Source organism: Bufo bufo, chromosome 3 (assembly GCF_905171765.1).
Source record: "Bufo bufo chromosome 3, aBufBuf1.1, whole genome shotgun sequence".
Lineage (NCBI taxonomy): Eukaryota > Metazoa > Chordata > Amphibia > Anura > Bufonidae > Bufo > Bufo bufo.
The window spans coordinates 704869137-704887296 of record NC_053391.1 but is presented as its reverse complement, the minus strand read 5'-3'; the positions used below and the strand labels follow the sequence as shown (position 1 = coordinate 704887296).

Here is an 18160-nt window from a genome sequence, read left to right as displayed (position 1 = left end):
GACTGATGTCGCCATACTCTAGCTCCTATGACTGATGTCTCCATACACTAGCTCCTATGACTGATGTCTCCATACTCTAGTTCCTATGACTGATGACTCCATACTCTAGCTCCTGTGACTGATGTCTCCATACTCTAGCTCCTATGACTGATGTCTCCATACACTAGCTCCTATGACTGATGTTTCCATACTCTAGCTCCTATGACTGATGTTTCCATACTCTAGCTCCTATGACTGATGTCTCCATACACTAGCTCCTATGACTGATGTCTCCATACTCTAGCTCCTATGACTGATGTCTCCATACTCTAGCTCCTATGACTGATGTCTCCATACTCTAGCTCCTATGACTGATGACTCCATACACTAGCTATGACTGATGTCTCCATACACTAGCTCCTATGACTGATGTTTCCATACACTAGCTCCTATGACTGATGTCTCCATACACTAGCTCCTATGACTGATGTCTTCATACTCTAGATCCTATGACTGATGTTGCCATACTCTAGCTCCTATGACTGATGACTCCATACACTAGCTCCTGTGACTGATGTCTCCATACACTAGCTCCTATGACTGATGTTTCCATACTCTAGCTCCTATGACTGATGTCTCCATACACTAGCTCCTATGACTGATGTCTCCATACTCTAGCTCCTATGACTGATGTCTCCATACTCTAGCTCCTATGACTGATGTCTCCATACTCTAGCTCCTATGACTGATGACTCCATACACTAGCTATGACTGATGTCTCCATACACTAGCTCCTATGACTGATGTTTCCATACTCTAGCTCCTATGACTGATGTCTCCATACACTAGCTCCTATGACTGATGTCTCCATACACTAGCTCCTATGACTGATGTCTCCATACTCTAGCTCCTATGACTGATGTCTCCATGCTGTAGATCACATGACTGATGTCTCCATACTCTAGCTCATATGACTGATGTCTTCATACTCTAGCTCCTATGACTGATGTCTTCATACTCTAGATCCTATGACTGATGTCTCCATACACTAGCTCCTATGACTGATGTCTTCATACTCTAGCTCCTATGACTGATGTCTCCATACACTAGCTCCTATGACTGATGTCTTCATACTCTAGATCCTATGACTGATGTCTTCATACTCTAGCTCCTATGACTGATGTCTCCATACACTAGCTCCTATGACTGATGTCTCCATACTCTAGCTCCTATGACTGATGACTCCATACTCTAGCTCCTATGACTGATGTCTCCATACTCTAGCTCCTATGACTGATGTTTCCATACTCTAGCTCCTATGACTGATGTCTTCATACTCTAGCTCCTATGACTGATGTTTCCATACTCTAGTTCATATGACTGCTGTCTCCATACACTAGCTCCTATGACTGATGTCGCCATACTCTAGCTCCTATGACTGATGTCTCCATACTCTAGCTCCTATGACTGATGACTCCATACTCTAGCTCCTATGACTGATGTCTCCATACTCTAGCTCCTATGACTGATGTTTCCATACTCTAGTTCATATGACTGCTGTCTCCATACACTAGTTCCTATGACTGATGTCTCCATACTCTAGCTCCTATGACTGATGTCTCCATACTCTAGCTCCTATGACTGATGACTCCATACTCTAGCTCCTATGACTGATGTCTCCATACTCTAGCTCCTATGACTGATGACTCCATACTCTAGCTCCTATGACTGATGTCTCCATACTCTAGCTCCTATGACTGATGTTTCCATACTCTAGTTCATATGACTGCTGTCTCCATACACTAGCTCCTATGACTGATGTCGCCATACTCTAGCTCCTATGACTGATGTCTCCATACACTAGCTCCTATGACTGATGTCTCCATACTCTAGCTCCTATGACTGATGTCTCCATACACTAGCTCCTATGACTGATGTCTCCATACACTAGCTCCTATGACTGATGTCTCCATACTCTAGCTCCTATGACTGATGTCTCCATACTCTAGCTCCTATGACTGATGTCTCCATACACTAGCTCCTATGACTGATGTCTCCATACACTAGCTCCTATGACTGATGTCTCCATACACTAGCTCCTATGACTGATGTCTCCATACACTAGCTCCTATGACTGATGTCTCCATACACTAGCTCCTATGACTGATGTCTCCATACACTAGCTCCTATGACTGATGTCTCCATACTCTAGCTCCTATGACTGATGTCTCCATACTCTAGCTCCTATGACTGATGTCTCCATACTCTAGCTCCTATGACTGATGTCTCCATACTCTAGCTCCTATGACTGATGTTTCCATACTCTAGCTCCTATGACTGATGTCTCCATACTCTAGCTCCTATGACTGATGTCTCCATACACTAGCTCCTATGACTGATGTCTCCATACTCTAGCTCCTATGACTGATGTTTCCATACTCTAGCTCCTATGACTGATGTCTCCATACTCTAGCTCCTATGACTGATGTCGCCATACTCTAGCTCCTATGACTGATGACTCCATACACTAGCTCCTATGACTGATGACTCCATACTCTAGCTCCTATGACTGATGTTTCCATACTCTAGTTCATATGACTGCTGTCTCCATACACTAGCTCCTATGACTGATGTCGCCATACTCTAGCTCCTATGACTGATGTCTCCATACACTAGCTCCTATGACTGATGTCTCCATACACTAGCTCCTATGACTGATGTCTCCATACTCTAGCTCCTATGACTGATGTCTCCATACTCTAGCTCCTATGACTGATGTTTCCATACTCTAGTTCATATGACTGATGTCTCCATACACTAGCTCCTATGACTGATGTCGCCATACTCTAGCTCCTATGACTGATGTCTCCATACACTAGCTCCTATGACTGATGTCTCCATACTCTAGTTCATATGACTGATGTCTCCATACACTAGCTCCTATGACTGATGTCTCCATACACTAGCTCCTATGACTGATGTCTCCATACACTAGCTCCTATGACTGATGTCTCCATACTCTAGCTCCTATGACTGATGTCTCCATACACTAGCTCCTATGACTGATGTCTTCATACTCTAGCTCCCATGACTGATGTCTCCATACTGTAGATGCTATGAATGAGGTTTCTATAATATAGATCCTATGTCTGATATGTCCATACTCTAGTTCCTAGGACTAGAGTCTCAATACTCTAGATTTTATGACTGGGGTTTCCATATTCTACCGTATATCCATTGCCTGATGTTTCCAAACTCTAGATCCTAACACTGCTGTTTTCTTTATTTTGGGTCCTAGAATTTGTCTTGGTCTTTCTGCCCTACAGATGGACATATCAAGGGCTCATTGGGTTCTGAATACTCAAGAATATGTGCAAAAATGTTTTCTATCTGGATATCGAGGTAGGAGGTCTCACCCCATCTGTGGCTGTCACGTGAAGGAGGAAAAAGCGTTCTCCATCATCTCTATCCAAGGTGTCTGAGAGGCAGATTTCTCCGCTCTCTGAGTGGATCTGGAACTGAGGAGGAGATGAGGGGCTGAGAGAGTACAACACTGTCCCAAGACTTCCACCGTCTGCATCTGATGCTGAGACCTGGAAAACAGAGAATCCATGAGGCAGTGCAAAGTATCAGCACCTGTGACAAAATAAAATGTCTTTGCAACATAGCCATAAAGTGAGACAGTGTCAGTAGGAGCCTGGTTCACCTCCAATCAAACTGCAAATTAGCTGTACTAGAGATGCCCAGTGTAGTATATTTGTGTATTTCATTTACTTTGATGTTTTAGAGTGTAACATGCCCCCCCCCGTCACTAGTGTAACCGAATATGACAATATAAATGTGTCACGTGTAACTGAATGCACTAAATGTATGCCTGCAATGTTAGTGCCGGCCACTAGATGGCCCTGTAGCAGCATAGACTGGACCCCACATGGCCGGTGTTCCGTTAAATTTCCCTACCTTGTGAGATTTCCCTACCCTCGTCACTTCCGGCCGCACCGGACATGCGCCGGGAGTCTCACCAGCGGTTAGAGTAGGGAAAAATTACGGGCCAGTGCGCAGGCGCGGTGATCAGATGGATGTTCTAAGCTGGACACCGGCCGACACTGCGCATGCACCGGGAGCCTCACCAGCTGTTAGGGAAGAGAAAAATTATGGGCCAGTGCTTTTTCCCTACCCTAACCGCTGGTGAGGCTCCCGGCGCATGCGCAGTGTCGGCCGGTGTCCAGCTGAGAACATCCATCTGATCACCGCGCCTGCACACTGGCCCGTAATTTTTCCCTAACCGCTGGTGAGGCTCCCGGCGCATGCGCAGTGTCGGCCGGTGTCCAGCTAACTCTGCTGTGAAATTTCCCTACCCCGTCGCTGTGCGCCTGCGCGGCACGCCACACCTCCTCACGTCATGTCCGGTGCGGCCGGAAGTGACGAGGGTAGGGAAATCTCACGAGGTAGGGAAATATAACGGAACATCGGCACTATAATAGAAATGCCTTTTTTTTTGCGAGGCCACGGAACGGAATTGCGGATGTGGACAGCACACTGTGTGCTCTGTCCGCATCTTTTGTGGCTCCATTGAAAATAAATGCGTCCGCACCCATTCCGCAAAATTGCAGAATGTAAATTTGCAGAATGTTCTAAATGTAAAACACTCGGAAGCCAGCGACCTGCGATCCACCGCCAGTGCAGGGTTTAAAATGCCGGTCTTAATAAATGACCCTGTAGTGTCCAATGCGAACTGTGGCCTGTGTTAAAAGCAGTCTGCACCATGGCAAGTGTGAATGGCGTGCAAGCTACCAAGCACGTGTGGTCAGAGCTCAGGCGTATCCTGGTGGCGCCACGGCATCTAAGGTGTCTTCTCTGGTAGGGAGTCCCTTATTCGGACAAGAGGTGGCAGTAATTTGGAGGTTCAGCCTGACCTCTAGGCCTCAACCTAGGAACTATGAAGCCTGCTGCAGCCATTCTGCTATTTGCTGTTCCCCGGCAGACACTGCAACCATTAAGCTTGGGTGCCTTTCCCTTAGAAGAAATCCAGCACTTGTTGACCTGTGCCACCACTTGTTTGTGAAATCGCCCCATACACATCACAGTTTGGCCATGGGCCTTTACTACTCCAATGGCTCATCAATGGTGAGGCGACGGCGTCCACCTTTATGGCACATGGAGCTTCAAGCACCTGTTGTGACCCTCGAGCTGGGATGTCTGGGCATCGTGCCATAAGTATTTCCACAGATAAGCAAATCCATTCTAAACTAATCGGATACTTTATGAATTTCTCAAACGTTCTTCCAAATTAATCCAAAGTTTTGGCAAAATGTTTCAGACAAACTGCAAAATAGTGTCCGCCATTTTACATTTGAGGTTCAGTGGATTAGCGAGGGAAACAAGGCAGGGAAGATGGAGGATCCCATGACTCTGCAGTCAGCCTGACAGCCAATCAGGAGGCAGGATATTGGCTGGTCTATCAGGCTGTGTGCTCTGAAGCATGGACACCATTGTGAGCTCAGCCACTGATGTGAGAGGACGTGTCGGCCGAGACAAAAAGAGCGCTGCTCCTGCACAAAAGGCTGCTTAACTGAAAGATGCCGACAGTGCAGGAGTTAAACAATATGAATCAGTGCAGCGCGTTTTGAACGTGAAACACTCTCCATCTCAAGCACTTTTTGAAATAGTGTTGCACTGATTCATATTTTCTTACACTTGCACGCTCTCTATTTTAATTTTAATTTTTTAACCCCTTGGTGACCTCCACTGGACATGTACGGCAGAAGTCATCACTTTAAAGATGGCGTATGCGGACGCAGCATAGCTGCCGTGTTTCTGCTGTTTTAAACAGCAGAGACCAAGGGCTAACGTCTGCGATCAGCCATGAGGCCGATTGCAGACATCTCACCCCTTAGATTCCATGGTCAAATGTGACCATGGCATTTCAGCGGATAAGATGCAAGAGCCGTGGCTGAGACCAGAGAAGCTGTAATATCCCGGTGACAGCCCGAAGACTCAAGCAGGCTCCGATACCCATCATTGGTGTGTACCAATACAGGCCAGCAGGTGGCAGCACTGTATTGGAATACAGTGAATGTTGAGTTCTGAGATGGATAAATGCCGATCACAGAATACTAATTTCTAAATGGCCAAAAAAATGTTTATAAAAAGTAATCAAAAGTCCCAGAAGGTCATAATTAAGAACCTGGTGGTTTGAAACGAGTAGACTGTTCTGTCGGTGTCAATCATGGAATTGTATTTTTAATGGAAATCAATAAATGGTTTAGAAGTCATCCTTTAGCTGGACATTCCTTTCTCCATTTCCAGTTCTCCCCCACTCCGGAAGTCCGAGTGAGGTTTTCCATCAGCGGAGTGGGAGCGTGCATTTGTGTTTGCTTATCAAAAAGTCACACACACTCGGAAATGATATCACTGAAAAGTACAGATCTCCCTGCAAAAAAGAGTCCTCACACAGCTCCAAAAACAGTAATCTAAAAAAGTTAGAAGAAAAACTACATAATTGTGGTGTCACTGTAATCGTACTGACCTGGAAATTAAAGAGAACAGGTCAGTTTTATCTCATAGGGAACGTTGTAAAAACAAAACCCATAAAACTATATAAATGTGGTATCGCTGTAATCGTACTGACCGGAGAATGAAGAGAACAGGTCAGTTTTATCTCATAGGGAACGCCGTAAAAACAAAACCCATAAAACTATATAAATGTGGTATCACTGTAATCGTACTGACCCGGAGAATGAGGAGAACAGGTCAGTTTTATCTCATAGGGAACGCTGTAAAAACAAAACCCATAAAACTATATAAATGTGGTATCACTGTAATCGTACTGACCTGGAGAATGAAGAGAACAGGTCAGTTTTATCTCATAGGGAACACTGTAAGAACAAAACCCATAAAACTATATAAATGTGGTATCACTGTAATCGTACTGACCTGGAGAATGAAGAGAACAGGTCAGTTTTATCTCATAGGGAACGCTGTAAATACAAAACCCATAAAACTATATAAATGTGGTATCACTGTAATCGTACTGACCGGAGAATGAAGGGAACAGGACAGTTTTATCTCATAGGGAACACTGTAAAAACAAAACCCATAAAACTATATAAATGTGGTGTCACTGTAATCGTACTGACCTGGAAATTAAAGAGAACAGGTCAGTTTTATCTCATAGGGAACGTTGTAAAAACAAAACCCATAAAACTATATAAATGTGGTATCACTGTAATCGTACTGACCCCGAGAATGAAGAGAACAGGTCAGTTTTATCTCATAGGGAACGCCGTAAAAACAAAACCCATAAAACTATATAAATGTGGTATCACTGTAATCGTACTGACCCGGAGAATGAAGGGAACAGGTCAGTTTTATCTCATAGGGAACGTTGTAAAAACAAAACCCATAAAACTATATAAATGTGGTATCACTGTAATCGTACTGACCCGGAGAATGAAGGGAACAGGTCAGTTTTATCTTATAGGGAACGCCGTAAAAACAAAACCCATAAAACTATATAAATGTGGTATCACTGTAATCGTACTGACCCGGAGAATGAAGGGAACAGGTCAGTTTTATCTTATAGGGAACGCCGTAAAAACAAAACCCATAAAACTATATAAATGTGGTATCGCTGTAATCGTACTGACCCGGAGAATGAAGGGAACAGGTCAGTTTTATCTTATAGGGAACGCCGTAAAAACAAAACCCATAAAACTATATAAATGTGGTATCGCTGTAATCGTACTGACCCAGAGAATGAAGAAAACAGGTCAGTTTTATCTTATAGGGAACGCCGTAAAAACAAAACCCATAAAACTATATAAATGTGGTATCACTGTAATCGTACTGACCCGGAGAATGAAGAGAACAGGTCAGTTTATTGTCATAGGGAACACTGTAAAAACAAAACCCATAAAACTATATAAATGTGGTATCACTGTAATTGTACTGACCGGAGAATGAAGGGAACAGGTCAGTTTTATCTCATAGGGAACACTGTAAAAACAAAACCTATTAAACTATATAATTGTGGTATCACTGTAATCGTACTGACCCAGAAAATGAAGGGAACAGGTCAGTTTTATCTCATAGGGAACGCTGTAAAAACAAAACCCATAAAACTATATAAATGTGGTATCACTGTAATCGTACTGACCGGAGAATGAAGAGAACAGGACAGTTTTATCTCGTAGGGAACGCTGTAAAAACAAAACCCATAAACTATATAAATGTGGTATCACTGTAATCGTACTGACCCGGAGAATGAGGGGAACAGGTCAGTTTTATCTCGTAGGGAACGCTGTAAAAACAAAACCCATAAAACTATATAAATGTGGTATCACTGTAATCGTTCTGACCCGGAGAATGAAGAGAACAGGTCAGTTTTATCTCATAGAGAACACTGTATAAACAAAACCCATAAAACTATATAAATGTGGTATCACTGTAATCGTACTGACCCGGAGAATGAAGAGAACAGGTCAGTTTATTGTCATAGGGAACGCTGTAAATACAAAACCCATAAAACTATATGAATGTGGTATCACTGTAATCGTACTGACCGGAGAATGAAGGGAACAGGTCAGTTTTATCTCATAGGGAACGCTGTAAAAACAAAACCCATAAAACTATATAAATGTGGTATCTCTGTAATCGTACTGACCCAGTGAATGAAGAGAACAGCTCAGTTTTATCTCATAGGGAACACTGTAAAAACAAAACCCATAAAACTATATAAATGTGGTATCACTGTAATCGTACTGACCGGAGAATGAGGGGAACAGGTCAGTTTTATCTCATAGGGAACACTGTAAATACAAAACCCATAAAACTATATAAATGTGGTATCACTGTAATCGTACTGACCCGGAGAATGAAGGGAACAGGACAGTTTTATCTCATAGGGAACACTGTAAATACAAAACCCATAAAACTATATAAATGTGGTATCACTGTAATCATACTGACCCGGAGAATGAAGAGAACAGGTCAGTTTTATCTCATAGGGAACACTGTAAGAACAAAACCCATAAAACTATATAAATGTGGTATCTCTGTAATCGTACTGACCCGGAGAATGAGGGGAGCAGGTCAGTTTTATCTCATAGGGAACACTGTAAAAACAAAACCCATAAAACTATATAAATGTGGTATCTCTGTAATCGTACTGACCCGGAGAATGAAGAGAACAGGTCAGATTTATCTCATAGGGAACGCTGTAAAAACAAAACCTATAAAACTATATAAATGTGGTATCACTGTAATTGTACTGACCCGGAGACTGAAGGGAACAGGTCAGTTTTATCTCATAGGGAACACTGTAAATACAAAACCCATAAAACTATATAAATGTGGTATCACTGTAATCGTACTGACCCGGAGAATGAAGGGAACAGGACAGTTTTATCTCATAGGGAACACTGTAAATACAAAACCCATAAAACTATATAAATGTGGTATCACTGTAATCGTTCTGACCCGGAGAATGAAGAGAACAGGTCAGTTTTATCTCATAGGGAACACTGTAAGAACAAAACCCATAAAACTATATAAATGTGGTATCACTGTAATCGTACTGACCCGGAGAATGAAGAGAACAGGACAGTTTTATCTCATAGAGAACACTGTATAAACAAAACCCATAAAACTATATAAATGTGGAATCTCTGTAATCGTACTGACCCGGAGAATGAAGAGAACAGGTCAGTTTATTGTCATAGGGAACACTGTAAAAACAAAACCCATAAAACTATATAAATGTGGTATCTCTGTAATCGTACTGACCCGGAGAATGAAGAGAACAGGTCAGTTTTATCTCATAGGGAACGCTGTAAAAACAAAACCCATAAAACTATATAAATGTGGTATCTCTGTAATCGTACTGACCCGGAGAATGAGGGGAACAGGTCAGTTTTATCTCATAGGGAACACTGTAAAAACAAAACCCATAAAACTATATAAATGTGGTATCTCTGTAATCGTACTGACCCGGAGAATGAAGAGAACAGGTCAGTTTTATCTCATAGGGAACGCTGTAAAAACAAAACCCATAAAACTATATAAATGTGGTATCACTGTAATTGTACTGACCCGGAGACTGAAGAGAACAGGTCAGTTTTATCTCATAGGGAACACTGTAAATACAAAACCCATAAAACTATATAAATGTGGTATCACTGTAATCGTACTGACCCGGAGAATGAAGAGAACAGGTCAGTTTTATCTCATAGGGAACACTGTAAAAACAAAACCCATAAAACTATATAAATGTGGTATCACTGTAATTGTACTGACCGGAGAATGAAGAGAACAGGTCAGTTTTATCTCATAGGGAACACTGTAAAAACAAAACCCATAAAACTATATAAATGTGGTATCACTGTAATTGTACTGACCCGGAGAATGAAGGGAACAGGACAGTTTTATCTCATAGGGAACACTGTAAGAACAAAACCCATAAAACTATATAAATGTGGTATCACTGTAATCGTACTGACCCGGAGAATGAAGAGAACAGGTCAGTTTTATCTCATAGGGAACACTGTAAAAACAACACCCATAAAACTATATAAATGTGGTATCACTGTAATCGTACTGACCCGGAGAATGAAGGGAACAGGACAGTTTTATCTCATAGGGAACACTGTAAATACAAAACCCATAAAACTATATAAATGTGGTATCACTGTAATCATACTGACCCGGAGAATGAAGAGAACAGGTCAGTTTTATCTCATAGGGAACACTGTAAGAACAAAACCCATAAAACTATATAAATGTGGTATCACTGTAATCGTACTGACCGGAGAATGAAGAGAACAGGTCAGTTTTATCTCATAGGGAACACTGTAAAAACAAAACCCATAAAACTATATAAATGTGGTATCACTGTAATTGTACTGACCCGGAGAATGAAGGGAACAGGTCAGTTTTATCTCATAGGGAACGCTGTAAAAACAAAACCCATAAAACTATATAAATGTGGTATCACTGTAATTGTACTGACCCGGAGAATGAAGAGAACAGGTTAGTTTTATCTCATAGGGAAAATTGTAAAAACAAATCCTATAAACTATATAAATGTGGTATCACTGTAATCGTACTGACCTGGAGAATGAAGGGAACAGGTCAGTTTTATCTAATAGGGAATACTGTAAAAACCAAACCCATAAAACTATATAAATGTGGTATCACTGTAATCGTACTGACCCGGAGAATGAAGAGAACAGGTCAGTTTTATCTTATAGGAAACGCTGTAAAAACAAATACCATAAAACTATATAAATGTGGTATCACTGTAACCGTACTGACCCGGAGAATGTAGGGAACAGGTCAGTTTTATCTCATAGGGAAAGTTGTAAAAACAAATCCTATAAACTATATAAATGTGGTATCACTGTAATCGTACTGACCCAGAGAATGAAGAGAACAGGTTAGTTTTATCTCATAGGGAAAGTTGTAAAAACAAATCCTATAAACTATATAAATGTGGTATCTCTGTAATCGTACTGACTCAGAGAATGAAGAGAACAGGTATCACGGTCGGCGTGGCTATCACATACGTGACACAGAGGGAGGGAACAAGGAAGGCCCTGCCCAAGTGAGAGGGAAGATGGTGACCCCTGACTCACCTGGCGGCTGGCACCTGGCTGCCCTGACGTCCCTAGACGGGTTCCTCACCCGTACGCCGATCACGTGCCTAAAGCCCTGGCTTTCCCTGAGCTGAGCCCTAGATAGTGAACAGGGCGATGGGAACACTAGTCCGCACCACTAGCTCTAAGGGAAAACACCAAGGGAAGGACAGACAACACAGACTCAACATATAATCCCAGGTGGGCGACAACAGGAGACAACAATAAGCCCAACAGGGATCCGGAGGGTAGCACACAGGAACAACAACCAGGATTAACCACTCCAGTGGGTCAGTATAGATGTCCAGGCAGGAAGCTCTATAACTGGCAACTAGAGAAGTGTGAGGGGAGAATATAAGGAGGTAGGGAGTGGCAGACACGAAACAGCTGAGGAGGAGAAGCTACGGATCCCTGAGAGAGACAAAAAGGATAGCAAGGCAAACACAGAAAACAATAACTAAGAAACACCATGATCTTTAGCTATAGAGCGCGCAGCCACCCGCTGCGACTTCCTGACCCCGGGTATAACGGAGTCAGACGTGGCTCTTGATACCCTCGTGACAGTACCCCCCCCTTTCACGAGGGGCCTCCGGACACTCAGGACCAGGTCTCTCCGGATGAGAGGCATGGAAAGTCTGAATTAACCTGTTGGCGTTTACCTCTGACGCTGGAACCCACATTCTTTCCTCGGGACCGTAACCCCTCCAATGCACCAGATACTGAAGAGAGCGGCGGACCCGACGAGAATCAACAATTCTGGCTATTTGAAACTCCAGATTACCATCCACAATAACAGGAGGAGGTGGCAGCGGCGATGGTTCTAGAGGTGGAACATACTTCTTGAGTAACGATTTATGGAAGACGTTATGGATCTTAAAAGTCTGAGGTAGCTCCAGGCGAAAAGCCACAGGGTTAATGACGGTTACTATTTTATAGGGACCAATGAACCTAGGACCCAGTTTCCAAGAAGGAACCTTCAACTTAATATTCCTAGTAGACAACCACACATAGTCATTCACTCCTAGGTCCGGACCTGGCGACCGTCTCTTATCAGCCATGCATTTATATTTACCACTCATCTTTTTCAAGTTAACTTGCACCTTCTGCCATACCGATGAAAGAGATGAAGAAAACCTTTCCTCTTCGGGAACCCCAGAAGACCCCCCCCCTCTTTGAAAGTACAAAATTGGGGATGAAAACCGTATGCACCAAGGAATGGTGACTTGCCAGTGGACTCCTGATAATGATTATTTATGGCAAACTCAGCTAACGGTAAATATGATGACCACGACTCTTGGTTTTCAGACACAAAACACCTTAAATATGTTTCTAGATTTTGGTTGGTACGCTCAGTCTGTCCATTCGACTGAGGATGGAAAGCTGAGGAAAAGGACAAGTGAACCCCCAAACGGGAACAAAAAGCTTTCCAAAACTTAGAAATAAACTGGGTTCCCCGATCCGAAACCACATCGGAAGGGACCCCGTGAAGCTTCACGATTTCACTGATAAACACCTGAGCAAGAGTTTTAGCATTAGGAAGTGCGGGTAACGCAATGAAGTGTACCATTTTGCTAAACCTGTCTACTACTACCAAGATAACTGTTTTACCCGCCGACAACGGTAAGTCAGTGATGAAATCCATTGACAGATGTGTCCACGGTCTATTGGGAATGAAAAGTGGCAATAAAGACCCTGCTGGACGTGTATGAGAGACTTTCGCGCGCGCACAAGTAGAACAAGTAGACACGAAATCCATTACATCCTGACGCAACCTTGGCCACCAAAAACGACGAGATAATAGCTCCAAGGTTGCTTTACTACCCGGGTGTCCAGCAAGTGCCGAATTATGATGTTCTTTTAATAATTCAAGACTCAGGTTTAACGGTACAAACAATTTCTCTGAGGGGCAAGAGGCCGGGGCGTCCCCCTGAGCCTCTAACACCTTTCCCTCTAGAACAGAGTGTACAGCAGAGACAACTACTCCTCTTTGTAAAATAGGTACCGGATCACAAACATTACCCCCTCCAGGGAAACTACGAGATAATGCGTCTGCCTTGGTATTTTTTGCCCCAGGACGATAGGTGATTACAAAGTTAAATCTGGTAAAGAATAGCGACCACCTAGCTTGTCTAGGGGTGAGACGTTTAGCCGATTCTAGGTACAGAAGGTTCTTGTGATCCGTAATCACCGTGACGGGGTGGATTGCTCCCTCTAAGAAGTGACGCCACTCTTCAAGCGCCAGTTTAATCGCCAACAGTTCCCTATTTCCAATATCATAATTCTTCTCTGCAGAAGATAATTTTTTGGAAAAGAAAGCGCAAGGACGCCATTTGCCAGGAGACGGACCCTGAGACAATACAGCTCCCACTCCCACCTCTGACGCATCTACCTCGACAATAAAAGGCTGGGAGACATCAGGTTGAATTAGAACAGGTGCCGAGGTAAACCTCTCCTTTAGAGAGGAAAATGCATCTTTAGCGGCGTCAGACCATTTGGAAAAATCCGTCCCCTTCCTAGTCATGTCGGTAAGGGGTTTAACGATCACTGAATAATTTTTAATGAACTTTCTATAGAAATTAGCGAAACCCAAAAACCGTTGTAGGGTTTTAAGGTTCTCAGGAAGATCCCAATCTAAAATTGCTTGGACCTTCCCAGGATCCATGCGGAAACCTGAAGCAGATAATAGATATCCCAGGAACTGTAATTCCTGAACAGCGAAGACACATTTTTCAATTTTCGCATATAATTTATTCGTCCGTAGGACCTGCAGTACTTGCCTGACATGCACCTCATGTGTTTTCAGATCAGCCGAATAAATTAAGATATCATCTAGGTATATGACTACAAACCTGCCGATGAGATGACTAAAAATATCATTAACGAAATGTTGGAAGACAGCAGGGGCATTGGTCAGACCGAAAGGCATAACTAGATTTTCATAATGCCCCTCAGGGGTGTTAAAAGCTGTCTTCCACTCATCCCCTTCCCTGATACGAATCAGATTGTAGGCCCCCTTAAGATCAAGTTTGGAGAACCACCTAGCACCCGCAATCTGATTAAAAAGGTCAGGAATGAGAGGAAGAGGGTATGGGTCACGGATGGTTATCTGGTTTAACTCACGGAAATCTAGGCAAGGACGCAGGCCCCCATCTTTCTTTTTAACAAAGAAAAACCCTGCAGCCACGGGTGAAGAAGAGGGTCTGATGTGTCCCTTAGCCAGACTCTCGGAGATATAATCTTTCATGGCTTGTCTCTCGGGACCCGAAAGATTATACAACCTGGACTTGGGTAATTTTGCCCCGGGAATCAGGTTAACCGGGCAATCATAAGGACGATGAGGTGGTAGTTTCTGACAACCCTTTTCAGAAAAAACGTCCTCAAAGTCCGAAATAAATGTAGGTAGGGAAGCTATGGAGGCGATTAAGCAATTGTTATTTAAGCAATTCTCTCTGCAATGCTCACTCCACTCCAATATCTCCCTGGCCTGCCAATCCACCACTGGATTGTGCGCTACCAACCAGGGAAGACCCAATACCACCGGAGAGGGAAGGCCCTCCAGAACGTAACATGAAAGACACTCATTATGGTGGTCCCCTACCCAAAGGTGTAAATTACGAACAATGTGGGTGAGGTTTCTCTGAGACAGAGGAGCAGAATCAATAGCGAATATGGGAATGGGTCTCTGTAGCGTACAGAGAGACAAACCCATAGTGCGGGCAAAATGGGCATCAATCAAGTTTACCCCTGCTCCACTGTCTAGAAAAACAGAAATAGACTCCGTCTTAACACCAAAAACAATGACCGCTGGTAACACAAATTGAGATGTTCGTATGGAGGAAACGTATACCCCCCGGCTGACATCCTCCGCACAGCCCGGGGTTAGTAGTTTTCCGACGGTCTTTTGTTTTTGAGAAAGGAGGGACAGACATTAATGAAATGACCCCTTCCCCCACAGAAAAAACAAGCCCCCCCCCCTACGGCGAACCTCGGGAGGACGGACCTGACGAGAAGTTCCGCCTAGCTGCATAGGCTCATCTAAGTCAGTACAGGCTGACTGTTGCTTGGGAGAGGTAACCAATTGCTCCGGAATTTTCGATCTCTCCCTAAGACGTCTATCTATTCTGATAGAGAGGGACATAACAGCATCAAGGGAAAGGGGGGTCTCATACAGCGCCAGTGCATCCTTAACCCTTTCAGATAACCCAGAGCAGAACTGACTCCTGAGAGCCGGGCCGTTCCACTGAGTATCCGTAGCCCACCTACGGAACTCTGAGCAATATTCCTCTGCTGACCGATCTCCCTGTAGGAGTCTCCGTAACTTCGACTCAGCCAGGGCGACTCGGTCAGGGTCATCATATATGAGACCCAAAGCCCCAAAAAATCCCTCCACTGACCGAAGAGCCTGAGAACCAGGGGGTAACGAGAACGCCCAGGATTGCGGATCCCCCTGAAGCAGGGAAATGACAATCCCAACCCGCTGTTCTTCATGACCTGAGGAGTAAGGGCGCAACTTAAAATATAATTTGCAGGCCTCACGGAACGTTGCAAATTTGTCCCTTCCCCCAGAAAATCTGTCGGGAAGAGCAACCTTGGGTTCAGTGACAACCTGGTTACCCATAGCAACCGCTGGGGGTGCGGTCTGCTGCATTTGCTGCTGTTGTTGGAGAACAGACGCCTTCAATCCTGCCACCTCCAAAGACAGGCTTTGAAGCTGTTCTGCCAAGGCAGCAATAGGATCCATATTGGATTCTAAGTAGAGAAAAAAAAACAACAAATAAAAAATTATATAATTTTTTTTTTTTTTTTCTCAAAAAGTAATGGCCAGTTATAATATCACGGTCGGCGTGGCTATCACATACGTGACACAGAGGGAGGGAACAAGGAAGGCCCTGCCCAAGTGAGAGGGAAGGTGGTGACCCCTGACTCACCTTGCGGCTGGCACCTGGCTGCCCTGACGTCCCTAGACGGGTTCCTCACCCGTACACCGATCACGTGCCTAAAGCCCTGGCTTTCCCTGAGCTGAGCCCTAGGTAGTGAACAGGGCGATGGGAACACTAGTCCGCACCACTAGCTCTAAGGGAAAACACCAAGGGAAGGACAGACAACACAGACTCAACATATAATCCCAGGTGGGTGACAACAGGAGACAACAATAAGCCCAACAGGGATCCGGAGGGTAGCACTCTGGAACGACAACCAGGATTCACAACTCCAGTGGGTCAGTATAGATGTCCAGGCAGGAAGCTCTATAACTGGCAACTAGAGAAGTGTGAGGGGAGAATATAAGGAGGTAGGGAGTGGCAGACAAGAAACAGCTGAGGAGGAGAAGCTACGGATCCCTGAGTGAGACAAAAAGGATAGCAAGGCAAACACAGAAAACAATAACTAAGAAACACCATGATCTTTAGCTATAGAGCGCGCAGCCACCCGCTGCGACTTCCTGACCCCGGGTATAACGGAGTCAGACGTGGCTCTTGATACCCTCGTGACAACAGGTTAGTTTTATCTCATAGGGAAAGTTGTAAAAACAAATCCTATAAACTATATAAATGTGGTATCACTGTAATCCAGGGCTGGTGCAAGGATTTTTGCCACCCTAGGCAAAAGCAAATTTTGCCGTCCCCTTGACTCCGCCCATTGACCACACCCTTTTACCCACCCCTTTTTCAGCCACCTATTGCATGCAACATATAACTATGGTCGTGTACCCTGTGCCAGTCTATGGTCATGTACCCTGTGCCAGTCTGACTATGGTCGCGTACCCTGTGCCAGTCTGACTATGGTCATATATATATAATATCCAGCCATTGTCTGCCAACTAGTACCATCCCAGTGATGCCAATCACTCTGCACTGTTCAGCAGGTTGGCACACCAAACACGAGCAGTGCCACCTATTCACTGCCAGGCGTCATTCAGCCACTGTCTGAAATCCTGTGCCACCAAGGCAACATAAAACAGTATGCTGCCTTGTGCCCTCTACCAGTCTGGCACTGTCCTGCACCCTGTACCATTCATAGCCCTTTAGACAGTCTGTGCCACCTATTAGGCTCCATGTGCCACTGCTGGGCACCCTGTGCCAGTCAGAATCTATGGCCCCTAGTCAAGCAGCAGGTGTGCCCTGACCCCTGTACACAAGTGTGTGCCACCCTGCTGCCAGTCACTGTCCTGCAGCCTCTGACACCTTAGTGCAGGTTGTCAGAGTGCGGTTGCCCGGGGTGCTCACCAGGTTCTGCTCCTCGCTGTGCTCCAGGTCCACATTGCCTTGGCTCTTGCCAAGATCATGTGTCTTCGGCGTGTGATCCCGCGAGACCCACCTTTGGAGGTCACTGGTCTCGCGGGATTGCGTGCCCGAAGTCAGGGCCGGTGCAAGGATTTTTGTCAACACAAGCAAATCTACATTTTGGTGCCCCCCCCTCCCATCATTTCACATTTCTGCCCCTCATGATTCATATCCATTTCTTGCCCCCCCCCATGTGCTAATATCATAGTGCCATCCTCTCCCCCTGCCCCCTAATGTGCCAGTATCAAGTGCCTCTCTCCTCCCCCC

The 18160-nt window shown here is 44.4% G+C and overlaps 1 protein-coding gene across 1 annotated transcript in view; it reads right to left on the bottom strand.

Moving 5' to 3' along the window:
- The window catches only part of DCHS1 (dachsous cadherin-related 1), a 123612-nt gene that overhangs the window by 81012 nt on the left and 24440 nt on the right, over positions 1-18160 (bottom strand). The window contains exon 3 of the mRNA XM_040426699.1: positions 3396-3572. Coding sequence (XP_040282633.1) covers positions 3396-3572 — 177 coding nt within the window. The remainder of the gene's footprint in view (positions 1-3395; positions 3573-18160) is intronic.